Raw genomic sequence first — 14,977 nt, forward strand, 5'->3', positions numbered from 1 at the left:
GGACAGACTGCACACCGACTGACCGACAGCCAGCCAGTTCCAGCCCAGCACTGCGCACCGCAGACTGGCCATCAGACTCCTGCAAACTACAACATCAGCCTGCCAAAAATCCAAAGAAAGATTCAGATCTTCCCTAAAGCTCATTAGGCCTCAATAAAACCCCTTTTTTGAGCAACACAGAGAGTGGCAGTCAGAATTTGTCCCAGCCAAATCTCCCTGAGGGAAGTTGGTGAAAACTAATAGGAGGGCTGAACTGATCTAACTCTGAGGCATTACTGACTCTCCAAAGCAAAGCTGAAGTGAATAATCAATTCTGAACACCAGAGGGAAATGGTGTTTGAGAGTGTCTGAGGAAAAATGGAAACAAAGTGAGAAAAGATTACGTTTTACTGTGGAAAAGACCATTGTGATCAATCCTCAGCACTTTTTATTCCAGTCAAAATGTACAAGGTGTACTGGCTCTCTATTTGCACTATAAATGCAGCAACTCTACCAGTTTCCAGATGAATTTTAATTGCATTACAGGCTACTGATTTCACATTCACAGGGGACATCTACAACAATTTCTTCTGTGCTACCATTAACCATTTTCACAAACATTAAACAAGCAAACACCAACACTTCTTTTCCTCCAGATACAAACACAACTGAATTTTACCTGTGCTTTCTCCCACATTCACTCCTGGTGGTGCCCCATCCACCTACAGCTTCATGCTGCAACCTCAGATTCTAGGCTTTCCTTGCCTCCAAGCAAATGACTTGTACTCACATGTCCATCTCATCAAAATGTTGAGATATACCAAATCCTTACAGAACTCTGTCTTTTAGTTAAGCAAACAGAAAACCTCCCCAAACAATACATATTAAAATTCACCTGAGCCCAAAAGGAAACAACTGAAGTTCACTCAGCCTGGATCTCCAAGATCATCGGAATTATCTGCTCCCTGCCATCACCACTTCTGGTAGGGATGATTTGTGGTTAACTTGGAGCTTCCAGAAGGGGAGTTTCTCTCCCGTTTTCCTCTGCACCCCGAAGTCAGCTCTGGGCTCTGCTCACCCCAGCCCCGCGGGCGCTCACGTACCTGGATGTATCGCAAGGCACTCCTGAGGACGCTGAGGTTTGAGGTCTTCTTGTCATCCACGTTGGGGATGTTGCGCTTTAATGTCTCAAAGCACTCTTTCAAATGTGCACGTCTAAAGAAAACACAGGTGGGTGTCAGCTGCCAGGAGACACACCAGGAACCAATTCCACAGAGGGGAGAGCTTAACTGGGGCCCTAATCCAGCAAAGCACCTACACCTGTGCATAGCAGCCCCCCAGCACAGCATGAGCCAGCTCACCCCAGCAGGGCCTGTGCTGGGCTCTACCCCAGCTTTGTTAGGAACACCGTGCAGCCTTAAATAAAATACCTCATCTCACTGTGCTGGTGCTTTCACTGCCACCATACTTCCAATTTAGCTAGTCGGGCTTATAAGAGTCTTGGGTCAGAAACGGATGTTTATTCTGTATTCACACTGTACACTGACCCCTCATTTGGAGTATTTTACTCCTTCCATTCAAGAGGGTCACACTGCTATGCACTGTTACTGCTTTGCAGGATCAGGGTGGTTGGGATGCAATGGTGCAGTTAAACAGAACATATTGGGAAGCAAGAAATGCAGAATTGAGCTATAAGAAAGCCAAGCAATACTGCAAGAATCAGTAAAAGTCACTAGGAATTTTATTCAGGTTATCTGTTTAAAAAACAAGCAAGCAAACAAACAAAAACCCACCAAAGCCAAGCAAATATTGACAGACGATAGGCCAAAAAAAGGAGGGGAATTACAATTAAAAAACCCAAACCCCTGGCTTTCTACGCACCTGTTCTTCTCCAATTTATTATGTACTTCCCTGGTCCCAACCCTGTAACCCAAACAGAACAAAGATCAGCTCAGTGTCAGGTTGAAAACTCCTGCCTTGCGCCTGTGCTTGCAGCAGTGTCTGTATGTCAAGATGCAAAAGCAGCAGAAGTGTTCATGTATCACTGGTTTAACATTAAGTACATATATATTTCTGCCTATACTGTTTCAAGATAAACTCCATACTTTACATGTGCATCAGAGGAACTAAGCATTGTGCACACAGTGCACAGAAGATACAAACAGGTGTGATGTGTGTGTAAATATGCAGAAACAGCTACCACCAACAACAGGGAAAGTATGAATTTTAAGTATTTGTACAGACCCAGAGAGCCCAGATTCTGGCCTGGTTCTGATCTGTGCCTACACTGCAGTGGGACAAGGTTTGTGCAGTTTCAAATTCAAGCATATGGGACTGGGCAGACACTTCCAACTGCTTTGGGATTTTACTGTGCGTGAAACAACAGAGCTGAGGATAAACATGGAATGAAGCAATACAGGAATTCTCCAGTCACTGCTCAAGGAAAAACCAGCGTGAGTTTCTGGTTTTGGGGGTTGAGTCCACCCACTCTCTGAATCAGAGGAGTATTTTTAGGAAAAGCCAAACAAATACATGTTTTCTCAGTTTTTCAGCAATAAGGTACATTAGCAGATGTGGAGATTTCAAGTATCTTTCATACACTGTGCAAAGTAATTATTTGCCTTTGACTGAAAACGCAGGACATTGAGGTAATAATATTTAATAAATTGTCACAAATATTTGACAGCATTTTCCCATGAAACATTCACAGGCTGAAAAAGACATCTTTTCTTATGGAGCAATTCTGGGGGGATGCAGCGGTGATGCTGTGCTCCACACTGGCCCCACAGCCCCCGCACCTCCCAGGGCAAAGCTCAGTCTGACAGCACAGCAGCAGTCTGTGGGTGCACTTGCAGCCACCCCACTGCCCACAGCCCAGGCAGCCAAACTTGTGCAGCCTGCCCTGGTACACCCGTGCCAGCAGAAACCTCCTCCACAGCTCCCTGAACCCACACAACGTCAGTGACAGCTCTTCATTAGCGCACAGACCAACAGACCCTTCCAGCAGCAGACAGGCTCTGAAGATCTCAATCTTCTCAGAGGAATTACACTGGCATTTTACTGAAGCCTTTATCTTCACAAACTCTATCTGCATTACTTTCACTGCTTCTATGTGTTTTGGGATCTGTACATCCCAATGAACCTTTTTTCTGTCCACTGTACATCTCCACCAGTCCCCACGGGATTCACACACCATCTCCAACACCACTGCCAAGAGACATGCCCCTGCTGCAGGCAGCCAGGAGAACAGTCAGAGGCCCAGACAGCACAGCCAGGAGGGAAGACCGAACAGATCCAGGTCACTTATGCTGCAGGAAAACTGAGGGGCCAAAGGAAACAGGTAAAACTGCTGCAAAGAAGGGAATGGTTTGTTCTCCCAGTCCACAAGCAGTAATACCAGACTCCCTACTGGGGTGTGGAAACAACCACCTACAGAGAAGGCAGGGTCTCCACCAGCCAAAGTCCTTAAGAACAAGCCAGAAAAACACTAACCTGGAGCAACATCAGAGCCACAAGTCCTTTCAGAGGGTGAGGGCAGACTAAGTAGCCTTCAGCCCCTTCCAGCTGCAAGATTCTGAGCAAGCAGGAGGCCCTTAGCACTTACAGCACTGAGAAACTGGTGATCTCTGTCCTCAGAATAACATCTCCCAGATCCCATTCCGGTTTTCAAGAGAGCTCCCACAAGCAGCAGTGCACTTTGATTTCCCTGACCAGTACAAGCAGTGATCTTTTGCCAAACATAACACGAGATACCACTTGAGATCAGACATGAAGGGCTGGGACTTGCTTCCTAACACAGTTCTGGCCTGCAAAAAAAAATCCTTATACAAAATCTTACAGTGTGGAGCGAGGGAGGAAAATAAAAACTCGTCAAGCTAAAAAACCCTGCTCTCAGCAATTCAAAGACGTTAAACATCCACAGGTCTTGGCATTTCTGACCCAACAACACTTTGCACAAACAGGAGCCGCTCCATAGAGATGCAGCTTTGCTTGTCCCTCCTGGACACGTGCCCACACGCAGTGCACTCACCCTCCAATTCTCTTCTTGAGCTCGATGGGTTTCATGTCGTCCGCCGGTGCCAGCTTCAGCGCGCCGAGCGGCGCGGGCGCGGCCGGGTGCTGCAGGGGCTGGATGGGCTGCGGGACCACATGGTGCTGGGAGATGGCCAGCACCGGCGCCGCGTAGTGCGGGAGCTGCTTGGGGCTGCCCGACGGCGGCGTGGCGGCTTTCCCGTCCGGCAGGTGCGGGCCCGGTGGCCGCTGGATCACCGGCGCCACCGACGGCGCTTCCTTGGGGACACTGGGAGTGCTTACGAGGGGCTGGTGGCGCTGCACGAGCGGCGGCGACAGGGCGGCCTGGGCTGCTTGCTGGGGGGAGCTGGTGACAACGGGGATGGGAATGACTGAAATGGGAGCTGCCAGGGGCGGGGGCGGCAGGGGCACCGGGCCCGGGGGGGAGACGGGCACCAGCAGTTCGCTCCGGGGCTCCTCTGGCGACAGGGTGCTGTTGGCCCGTGGCACGCTGGCCTTGCCCGCCTTCTTCTGCTCCTGCTCCCTCTCCAGGCAGAGCTTCTCATGCTTCTCATTCTCCTCTGAAAGAGAAACACACACAGTGAGCAATGGCGCTTTCCTGAGAGCAGCCTACAACCAGCACGGGGCAGGACCCCCAGTTAAAACACCCTGGGTTTTATACTATCCTGAGCGAATCCCAGCTCAGTGGACACTGCACTGATACAAACACATCAGGGCACCTCTTTCCTGCTGCGGATTTTAATCAAGCTCTTAAACTTGGCTTTGATGTGTGTATATTCCTTTATGTTTTCAGGACACCAGACAAAGTAAATGAAATCTGTGTGGCCCGACTAGCAAAATAAACCTCATCAAACGCAATCCAGGGCTCTGGCTTTAATTGCGTGAACATGGCACAAACAAAATGTATTTATACAAGTCCTGTGGCGCCAGTGGCCCTGGCATCTAAACATTGCTCAGCCTTAATCAAATATCTCCAAACCCACCATCCGTGAGGCTCAGCAGATCCCGCTCCTGACAACCTCCGAGGAGCTGCAACGAAAGGTGGTGCAGCAACCTCTTCATAGTAATATACAAATATTTGGAAAATAAAACTTTAATTTATCAAGGGAGGAATTAGGGGAAGGACTCTGGAAGGACAGCTGGGTGATCTGCCTTATACAGTCACCAATATCAGGAAATTTAAAGGAAGCTCTAAGAAACATCCCAACAGAACCTCTCCCAGGAGAAGCTTTGGCTCGACTGAAACACTGAAGTCAGAATGTGTATTTAGGAAATCTGAGAGAAGAGCATGTATGCTGCCACCTGGAATTACCAGGTTATGTTCAATCCCCCAGTGATCTTCAAGACAATCTGTATTGAACAGAACAAGTGGAACAAAGGGAAAAGGGCCCTCCAGGCCACTGCCCAGCCACAGTGCCCAGCCCCTGCCACCCCCCAGCAGCCCTGCTGCTACTGGGATACTTTCTGACCCATCTTCTGATCTTGAGGTACATAGTGCAACAACTACAGAGAGCAACAAAGGCAACAAAACTCTTACTGCCGATTCTGAATGCCCTTTGGTACTCGTGACTGCACAGCAACACTGACCCAGATCCAGGCGACACAATTTCCTGAAGTTCAGCTGCAGCAGCAGCCCAAACACAGCCCGACCTCCCTAAGGAGAACACGAGCCAGGTCAAGCAGCCAGCTGCCAAGGCAAGCACTGTCCTGAACCCACACCTGGAGAAACCACCCTCTGGACCGAGCTCTAGCACTGGGGCTGCAGCCCCAGTCTCTGACCCTGCAGCACTCACAAAAGCACCACATGAAATTCTGTCATCAGGAAGGGTTTCACATCCATACAGCACTCTTCCCAGGGCTGCCCGAGACTCAAATCCAAAGTTTTCATTCAACTTCTGCAGCACAAGTAGGGTGGGTGAGCAAAAGATCTGACTGACTCCAAAATAGGAGGGAGGTTGCTTAAGCAGAAGCTGAGCCTTAAAGCTGCATTTCTCTGTATTTTCTCAAAATATTTCAGGGTATTTTCAACAGTTCCTTAAAGGAAGAAGCGAAGCAGCGCAGGGTGGCAAAAACCCCAGCAGGAATTCCCTGATGCAAACACAAATCTTAGCTACCAACAATTTTGGAGTGGTTCAGTTCGACGACATTAATAACTAATAAAGAAAAGCCCTTTGTCTGCAGATCTCTTGCTCCAGTTTGCTGCTGGTTCGCAGCCAGAGCCAATGCAATGGCCCTGGCACAGGGTGCATGAGGAAACCCAGCCCCGAGGACCTGCTGACTCACGGTGCTCCTGAGCACGTCCGGCCTGGGGACAGAGAAAGCGGCTGAAGGCTGACCTGCACCGCCTTCCCAGCACACAGCAGACCAAAGCCCACACAGCTTCCACCCAGACTTCCAGCTGCACTGACACTGGGAGCAGGGAGCAGCAAAGGAGGCATTAATGGGAAGCCGTGGCAGTGCCAGGGTCTGGCGAGGACAGCAGGACCTGCCCGGGCTGCTGGAGGTGACACGGGCACAGTGGAGCAGAGCATCCAGCCAGGACACCCAGACCTGCAGCGAGGGCAGCGCGGGAGCAGAGCCGGTGTGGAACTCCTACAGCCAGCGACACTCACCGGGGAAGGGAGAGAACAGGGAAGCAAGGGTAAAGCAGGCATTACAGATCACAAATATGTATGTAAATGTCTCTGGAAGCAGGTGCAGCCCTTGGGCTGCTGACAACCTGCCAGCAAGGCCTTTGGTGTTGCTCCCTTGAGCTAAAGAGTTTATTTCAAGGATTTTTTTAGCCAAAATCTAACACTGAGGAGCCACTGTCCTCTTGGGTCTGACTTACCCACAAGCAGAAAGGACCCATGCTCCCAACCCCAGCAAAAGCACTGGAGGGCCCTGAGCCACCTCTTTGGACAGAAACCCTCCCACTGGGTGGTGAAGGTCTGTCTCCTGCTCGCTTTGCACTCACGCCCTGCTCACAAACCAAAGACATCCTTGGAAGAAAGCCCCCCCAAGCTCTACGTTTTCTCAGATGAAGGAAGCTCACCCACGTTTGGGCACAGATACAGATCAAGGAGGGGTGATCACCGTGCGGTGTGCTCTGACACATGCAAGGCTCATTCCCTCCCTTGTGGCACACTCAGCACAGGATCTCCTGCAAGCCCATACACAGAAAGCAGGCAAGGCTCAGGGTATCCCCTTGGGTAAGAGGATAGCTGAACCCAAAGGTGCACCTCAAAATTATGTGTAATTTCCACTCGTTCTTTGCACTCTTAACAAGGGGACTGAGGACAGAACAAACCATGGGAGGTAACCAGTGCTGAGAACCGCCAGAGGATCTGAACCACAGCCCAAGCACGAGGGGTCCTGGAATGCCACCCTGCCCACAGCACCCCGCTTGCCAGCAGGATCACATGGCAAGAGCAGGCACCTCAGGTCCATGGCCACGCCACCCAAGCCGTGACAGCAACATCGGGAGCCACGGGACAGAACAGCAAATCCTGTCCTGGGAGGACACAGAAACAGGGTCAGCACCCCTGACCAGTGGCCTGGTGCTATTTAGGGCCTTGATGGTCTGAGTACACAGCACCAGGCACTCTTTGTTACCTAATAATCTGCTGCATTTAAATATATCTCATCCCTTTTGCCTGCCCTGGAAATGCCACCCATCTGTCACAGGCACTGCACAGCGCCAGCCAGGGAGCAGAGGGCAGAGCCACACGTGCCCTCGGGCCAGCAGCGTGGGCCTGCAGCAGCCAGGGCATGGCCTGAGGCTCCTGGAACCGTGCTGGAGGAGCAGGCTCGAAGGGATGTCAGTGCCCTTTGAATGCTCCTACCTTTCCCTAAGGACACTATCAGTACAGAGAGTTTATCAAGGGCGTGCCTTTGCATAGCCAAGCATCCCACCTCTGTGTGTGCTCAGTGGAGAACATCTCTCACTCCAGGAACAGTGAGGCAGTTCTGTGGTGTTGTTTTCTGAATGGTCTGAAGTGTTTTCCTGAATCATCCAACGCTTCTGGGAACTTATCCTGCATACCTTGAACTGCTACAGCCCTGGAGAGGAGTGCCTTGGGTGTCACTCACTCTGGGTGTGCAGCAGTGTCACCCGCAGGAGCCACTGCAGGCTCCTACCAGGAAAGTGCTGGGTACAGAAGAGTCTCCAGGTATTTACTACTCCAAAGGCTGCCCTGGGGGAGCACAAGTCATGTCAGGAGGAAGGGCAGGCTGGAGCCTGGAGGTTGGTTTCTGTTTCTGCAGTTCCCTGGCTCTGCAGGGGAGAACCAGGAAGGGGGAGATAAGAACAGTCAGCAGAACTGGAGCCCAGCAAAGCTCAGCATCAGCCAAGCAAGCTCTGAGTCACAGCAAATGCAGCTGACACCAGGGGCTGCAGCACACAGCCACGGGCACTTCCAGGCCCAGGAACAAGCTTGCAGGACTGAGAACCCTTTAAAATCAGGACACTTCTCTGACTCCTTCTGCATTGTGGTTGACAACAGCACAAGCCCCGCTTTTCTCTCCCATCTTAGCTAAAACTTTGCAGTTTGGTGCCCAGCCCTTGACACCATTGTTTCTTCACCAGTACCACGGCAGACCCAAGACATGGCACTGCTTCCCAAAGCCCTCTGGCTTACTGAGGCCGTGCCCTCAGTACCGAGCTGGCTGCCAGGCACCGGGGACACTGCCAGAGGGCCACTTGCCACTGCGGCTCCCAGTGCTGTGTTCAGACCACAGCCTGACACCAAAGGGCCCCATGTCCTCTCCTCCCCACACACAGGCCTTACTAGCACCTCAAAGACCAACTAAACTGTATTTCAGGAGCACACTGTTCACAAAGGAACTGAAATGCTTCACGATTAAGAACTCAGAAGTTCACAATACACTACAGAGAAGCAACAGCTAGGCCAGCCTCCCTGGGGTCAGTTCCAGGGGTTCAGAGACCTGACACTCTTCCTGCTGAGCGATCTTGCTGCACTGCCACTGCTGGCACACGCTCACACCGCATCTGCAGACTGGGTCACCATTCACTGCTAACAACTACAATACTCAGGTCTCCACCTTCTCAGCCAGAGGATGATGACACCTTTATGTCATATCTCTAAAGGCAAAGGAAAATCAGCCTTCATGTGAACCGTTCCTCCCTAGCACCAACCAGTACACACCACTAGGAAGACCAGCGACCTTGGTATCCAAGCCTGAAACCAAGTAAGAGAAATGACAAGGTGATCCTCTTGCCTGATAAAATCTAGGGAGCACACACTTTATTAGTACTTTATGGAGACACATGGCTTACAAGGAAGCATTTACCTTCAACAAAACCATCACACCTTCTGGAACACAGCAGGGAAGACCCTCAAGAAATCTTGAAGTAGTTCATCTCCCAAGCCCCAAAGAAGAATCAATGATAATGAAATAAATACCTACAGACATTTCTAAAAACAGCTTCTCCCATCTCTACAGATAATTTACATTGTGCTTTAATAAGCTATTGCAGTGCTTAAATGAAACCCTGAATCAGCTCCAGAGTAATTTTACCTGCATTTTAGTTACAACTAACTCTTTGTGGACAGAAGAAAGAAATAAAGAGTGAGGATTTAGCAGCACTACAAAGGAAAGCAGATCAAGACTGCTAAAAAACCAAAATCATCATGGAGAGCCTCATCTCTACGGAAACCCCAGGACCACCGTGTCACCAGGATGCCAAGCGTGCCACTGTCACAGCTGCGGCATTGCGCCTTGGTGGGCCGGAGGGATGCACAACTCCTGCTGTACCTTTCCATGGTATTTGGGAAAAAGTGCAGGAAAGCACTGGCTCTGACAGGCCAAGTGGGCACCAACAGCACATGCTGACTCTGCTCCACCATCCAAGGAGCTGCACCTGGGCAACCAAGCAGGTGAGCTGTCCTACACAAGATGGGCCTGCACTTTTCCACCAGGCATCGACGTTTTTAAGAGACGGAGACAAAGTAATGCACTCCGATAAAAAGCATGTATTTCTGTCAGCTGAACAGCTTCTGTGTCACAGTTCAGCGCAAGAAGTGGTGCTGCTGACAGGCAGGACCCAACCCATCTGCTCCCATGCACATGAGGACACTGCTGTCCCTGCTTCTGGCCCAGGGACAGAGGCACACACTGCAGGAACAGTGAACCATGACATGCCTTAAATGTACAGGTTGGAAAAGAACAGTAAACATGAACTGACTTAATAAACAGTATTATAAACAGACTGTGTATCCTTAAAACAGACCAAAAAGCCCACAGATGTGCCCTCAGAAGAAACTCTGAGACCCCACTTCATCCACTGCTGGCAAGCGCTCCGCAGGCTGCCTAGAGCCTACAGCTCGTGTGTTACACAGCCAGCACAGTGTGCGTGTGTTACACAGCCAGCAAACATGCTGCTCGTGTGTTACACAGCCAGCAAGGGAGCACAGACAGGTGAAATGAGTTCAGTGAGTCATGGCAGAACTGGATCTGGCAGATAACAGCCAGCCTGTTAGGTAAGCATGTTTGCTCCAGGTAACATTCCTCGATCCTGTGATGAGAACAAGGGCTCACTGCTGCACCTTCATCCCAGGGCTGCACCAGGGGCTGCTTCCACAGGCTGCTCACTCTAGCCAGCTTTCTTCTCAAGGAAATGAATGGAAATCTGCAGATTAACCTTTAGAACCCTATCTCCATACTTGAAAAAGAAAGAAGAATCAAGGGTATCTGCCCATCAAAACAGGGAGTCACCACCATCACCTGAACGAGCTGCACCAAGGCAGTTATCCCTGCAATCCCATGACAATTATCCTTGCCACCCCCAAAACTCAGACACTGCTGTGTCACAGAGCAAGGCTCTTCCTGAAGTCAAAGTCTAATTGTCAGAATAAGCATGTCACTATGGCACTGTTGTCCTCAGAACTGCAGTGCAGCTCTCCTGGAAGCCTCTGGAAACACATAAACTCACACTGTGTGTTGGAAGGTGCTTCTACCTCCCCTGAAAGAAACCCAGGTGGGTGTGCTGCCTGCGGCAGCCAGCGACACCGAGGCTGAGGCCACACAGCACCCTGGTGAGACAGAAGCCAGTGGTGGCCAAAAAGCCCCACAAGGTTTCTGGAGATGCATCCCAACATTATACTGATGAGATCTGCTGAAAGACAGCACTGAGAAACCTCACAGAGCACAGCACGGAGCTGTGCCCAGCCACGGACGCTGGGTCTGAGCAGGTTCCCCTCCTCACCACTGGGACAAGGAAGGGGGCACCCCGGCCAAAGGAAGCCTTTCTGGCCACCACACACCGTTATCGCTCCCAGGCAATTAAGCGTGCCCAAATGGCAGGGAGGTGAGACGGAAAAGCCCAGAACTGTGTTTGTTGCGGGGTCACTGCCTGTGCTGGCACCAGTCAGGAAAGGAATGGTGTGAATGAACTGCGCAGCATCGAGAGAGCAGCAAACACAAGCTGGACAGTCACAGATGAGTATCTGTGGGAAAAACCCTAAGCAAACAAGTATCAGTTACTGGCAGTTATAAAGAAATTTGTTTTTCTTTGATCATGAAACATTCTTGGATTAATCTAAATTCAAAGAAATCAGCACCCTCTAATTCAAGTCAAATGTCTCTGGAGCTTGCACACAACAGAGAGAGAAAGGACCCCAGGCTGTGAGTCTCTGCCCATGTAAGAGTGTTAGGAGTGTTATGTGCCTGGGAGGCACATGCTTACAGCAAGAGGGTTACAGCAGCAGCAGCAGGCACTGCTGTCAGCTGCAGACCCAGCAGCCCTTAGATGAGTTCAGTATATATTTTTTAATGCTGTCCCCAAAATGGATTGATTTTCAGGTCATACCGGACCCCTGGAGTTGCACAGTGTAACTGGGGGTATAACAGACCATAACACTTTGCAGAACACAAGATTTCAAGGGGGAGGAGAGGAAGAACACAAGGCAAAGAAGCCAACCCAGTCTTATGGTTCTTACTTATTACTCCCCAGTGCTTCCCAGCTGTTCCTCTGCTTGTGCTCTCCCCTGACATCTTCCTGCCACCCAAAGGTCACTGCAGGGCTCCTCCCTCCCGTGCCAGAGTCTTCCTGGTGTTCAGACTTCCCTGAAGTGGCCACGTTTGCACTGACGCTGCTGGTCCTGCAACCAGCCCAGCCCTCACGTGCCCGTGCAGCACACACGGTGGCTGTGCCCCCCGCAGCACCCAGAGCCCGGGGCACGCTCGTGGCAGCAGCTCCAGCCTGCAGCGGGCTTTGTGCAACACTGCATCCCCACACATCCCTTGAGCTGCTCCTGGAGCCGGGAAACCTGCAGGGTGTCTTTTCTTTGCTGTGTTACCCTGCCCAGGCATCCTGCTCAGCAGTAATTCCTGCCTCAGAAGTTGTCCAGCACAAGAAGGCAGGTTCCTCCTGCTCCTCTGTAACCCAGAGCACAACGGGTCGGAGCCACTGACAAGATGCTCCCGCAGCGCGGGGCAGCGGGATGGCAGCGGGATGGCAGCGGGATGGCAGCGGGATGGCAGTGGAAGTTGTCTCCCAGCAGCAGGAGACAACCCCAGCAGCCCGCGAGGCCGAGCCAGGTGTTTTACTGCTGCACCCCGAGCACAGCCGCCACCTGTACGCCCGGAGCCGGTATCACCACAGGGCTGGCGGTGGCAAGGAGACTGTCATGGGCTGGAAGCAGCACCGGAGCTGTCACGCACCCGGCGGGGAGCGCGGACCGGGCAGCCCCTGCCATCTCCAAATCCCGGGGAGTGCTCCGGGCTCGGGAATCCTGCCGGCCCTGCGCGGCCCCTCATCCCCGCATCCCCCGGCTGCCGCGTGACTCATCACCGACACAATGGGCGGCGGCACAAAGCGCCGCTCCCGCAGCTCCGCCCGAGTCCCCGCGCCGGGGCCGCCGCGGGAGCGGGGCCGGCGCCGCCGTCCTGCAGCCAAGCGCGGGCGGCGGCCCCGCCGCGCCCGCCGCTGCCGCGCGGCCCCGGGCCGCAGATGGCCGCTCCCGGAGGGCCGGGGCCGCCGCAGCGGCAGAGCGGCGCGGGGCGCGGCGGCAGCGGGCGGGGGCAGCGGGCGGGGGCGGCCCCGCGGGGCTCCCGGGGCCCCCGGCCCCTCCCGGCGCCCCGGGCGGGCCCCCAGCCCCCGGAGGGGCCGCGCGGGGCGGGGCCGCGCGCACGTGGTGGCGGGCGGGGCCGAGCGAGTGACGCGCCAGGCCCCGCCCCCCCGCCGGCCGGGGACACGCAGCGCGCGGGGCGGGGGCGGCGGCGCCCCCGGCGGGAACGGGGCCCGGCCCGGGGCAGCCCCGCCCGCACAGAGCCCCCGCCGCGCTGTCCCCGAATCGCCCCCGTGCCCTGACACTGCCCCGCCCGCCCCGAGCTTCCCCGGGTCGGATGTCCCCGGCAGCGCAAAGCCCGCGCCGGTGACCCCCCCCCCCCCGCCCCTCCCCGGTGCCAGTGCCCGTGTAGCCGCGGCCGGCCGGCGCTGTCAGGCGCGGCTCCGCCAGGCGCGGGCGGACGGTCACTCACCACGTGCGGTCTGCTGCTGCTGCGCCTGCCACTCCAGGAACCGCGCCGCCTCCAGCAGCGTCTCGATGCTCATGGCGCGGGCCCGGCCGCCGCCGCCGCCGCCGCCGCCCGGAGCGCGGGCCCGCCCCGCCCGCGCCGCCCCGGGCTCGCCCCGCCGGCCGCAGCGCTGGCGACAAGATGGCGGGTGGCAACAGAAACACAACAGGCGGGCGCTGGCGCGGCCCCGCTACTACGCGGCGGGCGGCGCGAAGACGTGGAGTGGAGCTCGGGGCGCCGCCCGGACGGGACGGGGCTCGCCGGGACGCGGCGGCCGGCCCGGGCCGGGGACGCGGGGACGCGGCCCCGCAGCCTCGGCGGTCGCGCGGGGCGGGCGCGGCCCGGGCCGGCCCCGGGGGCGGGAGACGCGGCGGCGGGCGGGCCGGTCCGGCGGCGGCGCGATCCGGGCGCCGCGTTTTGCGGGCGGCGCTCCCCCCGCAGTGCGCTCGCGGCCCGGGGCGCGCTGTCAGCGCGCGCGGGCCAATGGGCGCGCAGCACAACACGCGTGCTGCCCTCCACATGGGCGCCCCGCGCCGCCGCGCGCCTTAAAGGGGCCGCGCCCGCCGCGCCCCGCGCACGTGCGGGCCCGGCGCCTCCGCCGGCGCTTCCCCGCGCAGCCCCGCACCGGCACCCACGGCACCGCGCCGAACGCCCGGCCCGGGCCCGCGCGAGCCGCGCGCCCGCGGGATGGGCCCGGCCTCGCTCTGCCCCCGCGGCGCTCCCGGCTTGTGCCCCATCCCTCCAGAACCTCCCTGAGCCCTCCTGGCTCTCTGGCTGCGGCGACGCGGGGCTCAGCGCTCTGGCGTGACCGTGCCCCGCAGCCTGCACGGGTGCCTCCGCGGAGGGGGAAAGCCGAGCCCTTTTTATGGATAAACGCAAGGGAAAGGGTCAGCACACCGGCGCCCGCTTCCCGGGAAACACCTCGCACTGCGGCTGCCCGCGGTCAACTTGAGCAACGTTTTCCTGTACACGGCCCCTTTGTCAGTAGCTTGTGAAACTAAATTGAACTTCAGTTATCCACAAGGAAATTTTCCATTCTAATTTCCATTCTATCTGCCTCCGACTGACTTCTGGTTTTTGGCTGGGAAGAGGTACTGAAGTAGAGGGAAAATAAACTGGTTAGAAAAACCAGTGCTTCTCACGGAAAGAATAGGTTTTTAAAAAACCACAGATTTTCATATGAGAACTTTCATTCTACCTACAAACATTAAGGAATTTACAAACCGAAAACTACCCTGAGGGATGGCCAGTGAAGGGGCAAGCCCAGATCCCTGTGGGATGGGCTGTACTGGTTTCTGGAGCTTGGGGCTGCCTCTAAAGGCGCTTCTGCTTCCCACCGCCCGTGCCGGGCGGCCAGGGCGACGCCTCACCCTTGCTCCGCGTGTGACCGGTGGCCTCATGCACTGGACGTGCATCTGATCCTCCTCTGCAGAGGCAAGGAGTCATT

General features: G+C 54.9%; 1 protein-coding gene and 1 long non-coding RNA gene across 2 annotated transcripts in view; both read right to left on the reverse strand.

The window, feature by feature from the left end:
- MNT (MAX network transcriptional repressor) overlaps positions 1–13,801 on the reverse strand; it is a 29,258-nt gene extending 15,457 nt beyond the window's left edge. The window contains exons 1-4 of the mRNA XM_068210775.1: positions 13,495–13,801; positions 4,010–4,571; positions 1,861–1,902; positions 1,083–1,194 (exon numbers count right to left, since the gene is read on the reverse strand). Of these exons, the coding sequence (XP_068066876.1) occupies positions 1,083–1,194; positions 1,861–1,902; positions 4,010–4,571; positions 13,495–13,567 (789 nt within the window). The 5' untranslated portion in view covers positions 13,568–13,801. The remainder of the gene's footprint in view (positions 1–1,082; positions 1,195–1,860; positions 1,903–4,009; positions 4,572–13,494) is intronic.
- Positions 5,424–12,698, reverse strand: LOC137485954 (uncharacterized). The gene is made up of 3 exons (XR_011005512.1): positions 10,426–12,698; positions 7,277–10,394; positions 5,424–6,807 (listed from the first exon to the last, which is right to left on the reverse strand). It is a non-coding gene; the product is annotated as an uncharacterized lncRNA (long non-coding RNA).
- Positions 13,802–14,977: the final 1,176 nt, after the last annotated feature.

Source organism: Anomalospiza imberbis, chromosome 20, assembly GCF_031753505.1.
Source record: "Anomalospiza imberbis isolate Cuckoo-Finch-1a 21T00152 chromosome 20, ASM3175350v1, whole genome shotgun sequence".
Lineage (NCBI taxonomy): Eukaryota > Metazoa > Chordata > Aves > Passeriformes > Viduidae > Anomalospiza > Anomalospiza imberbis.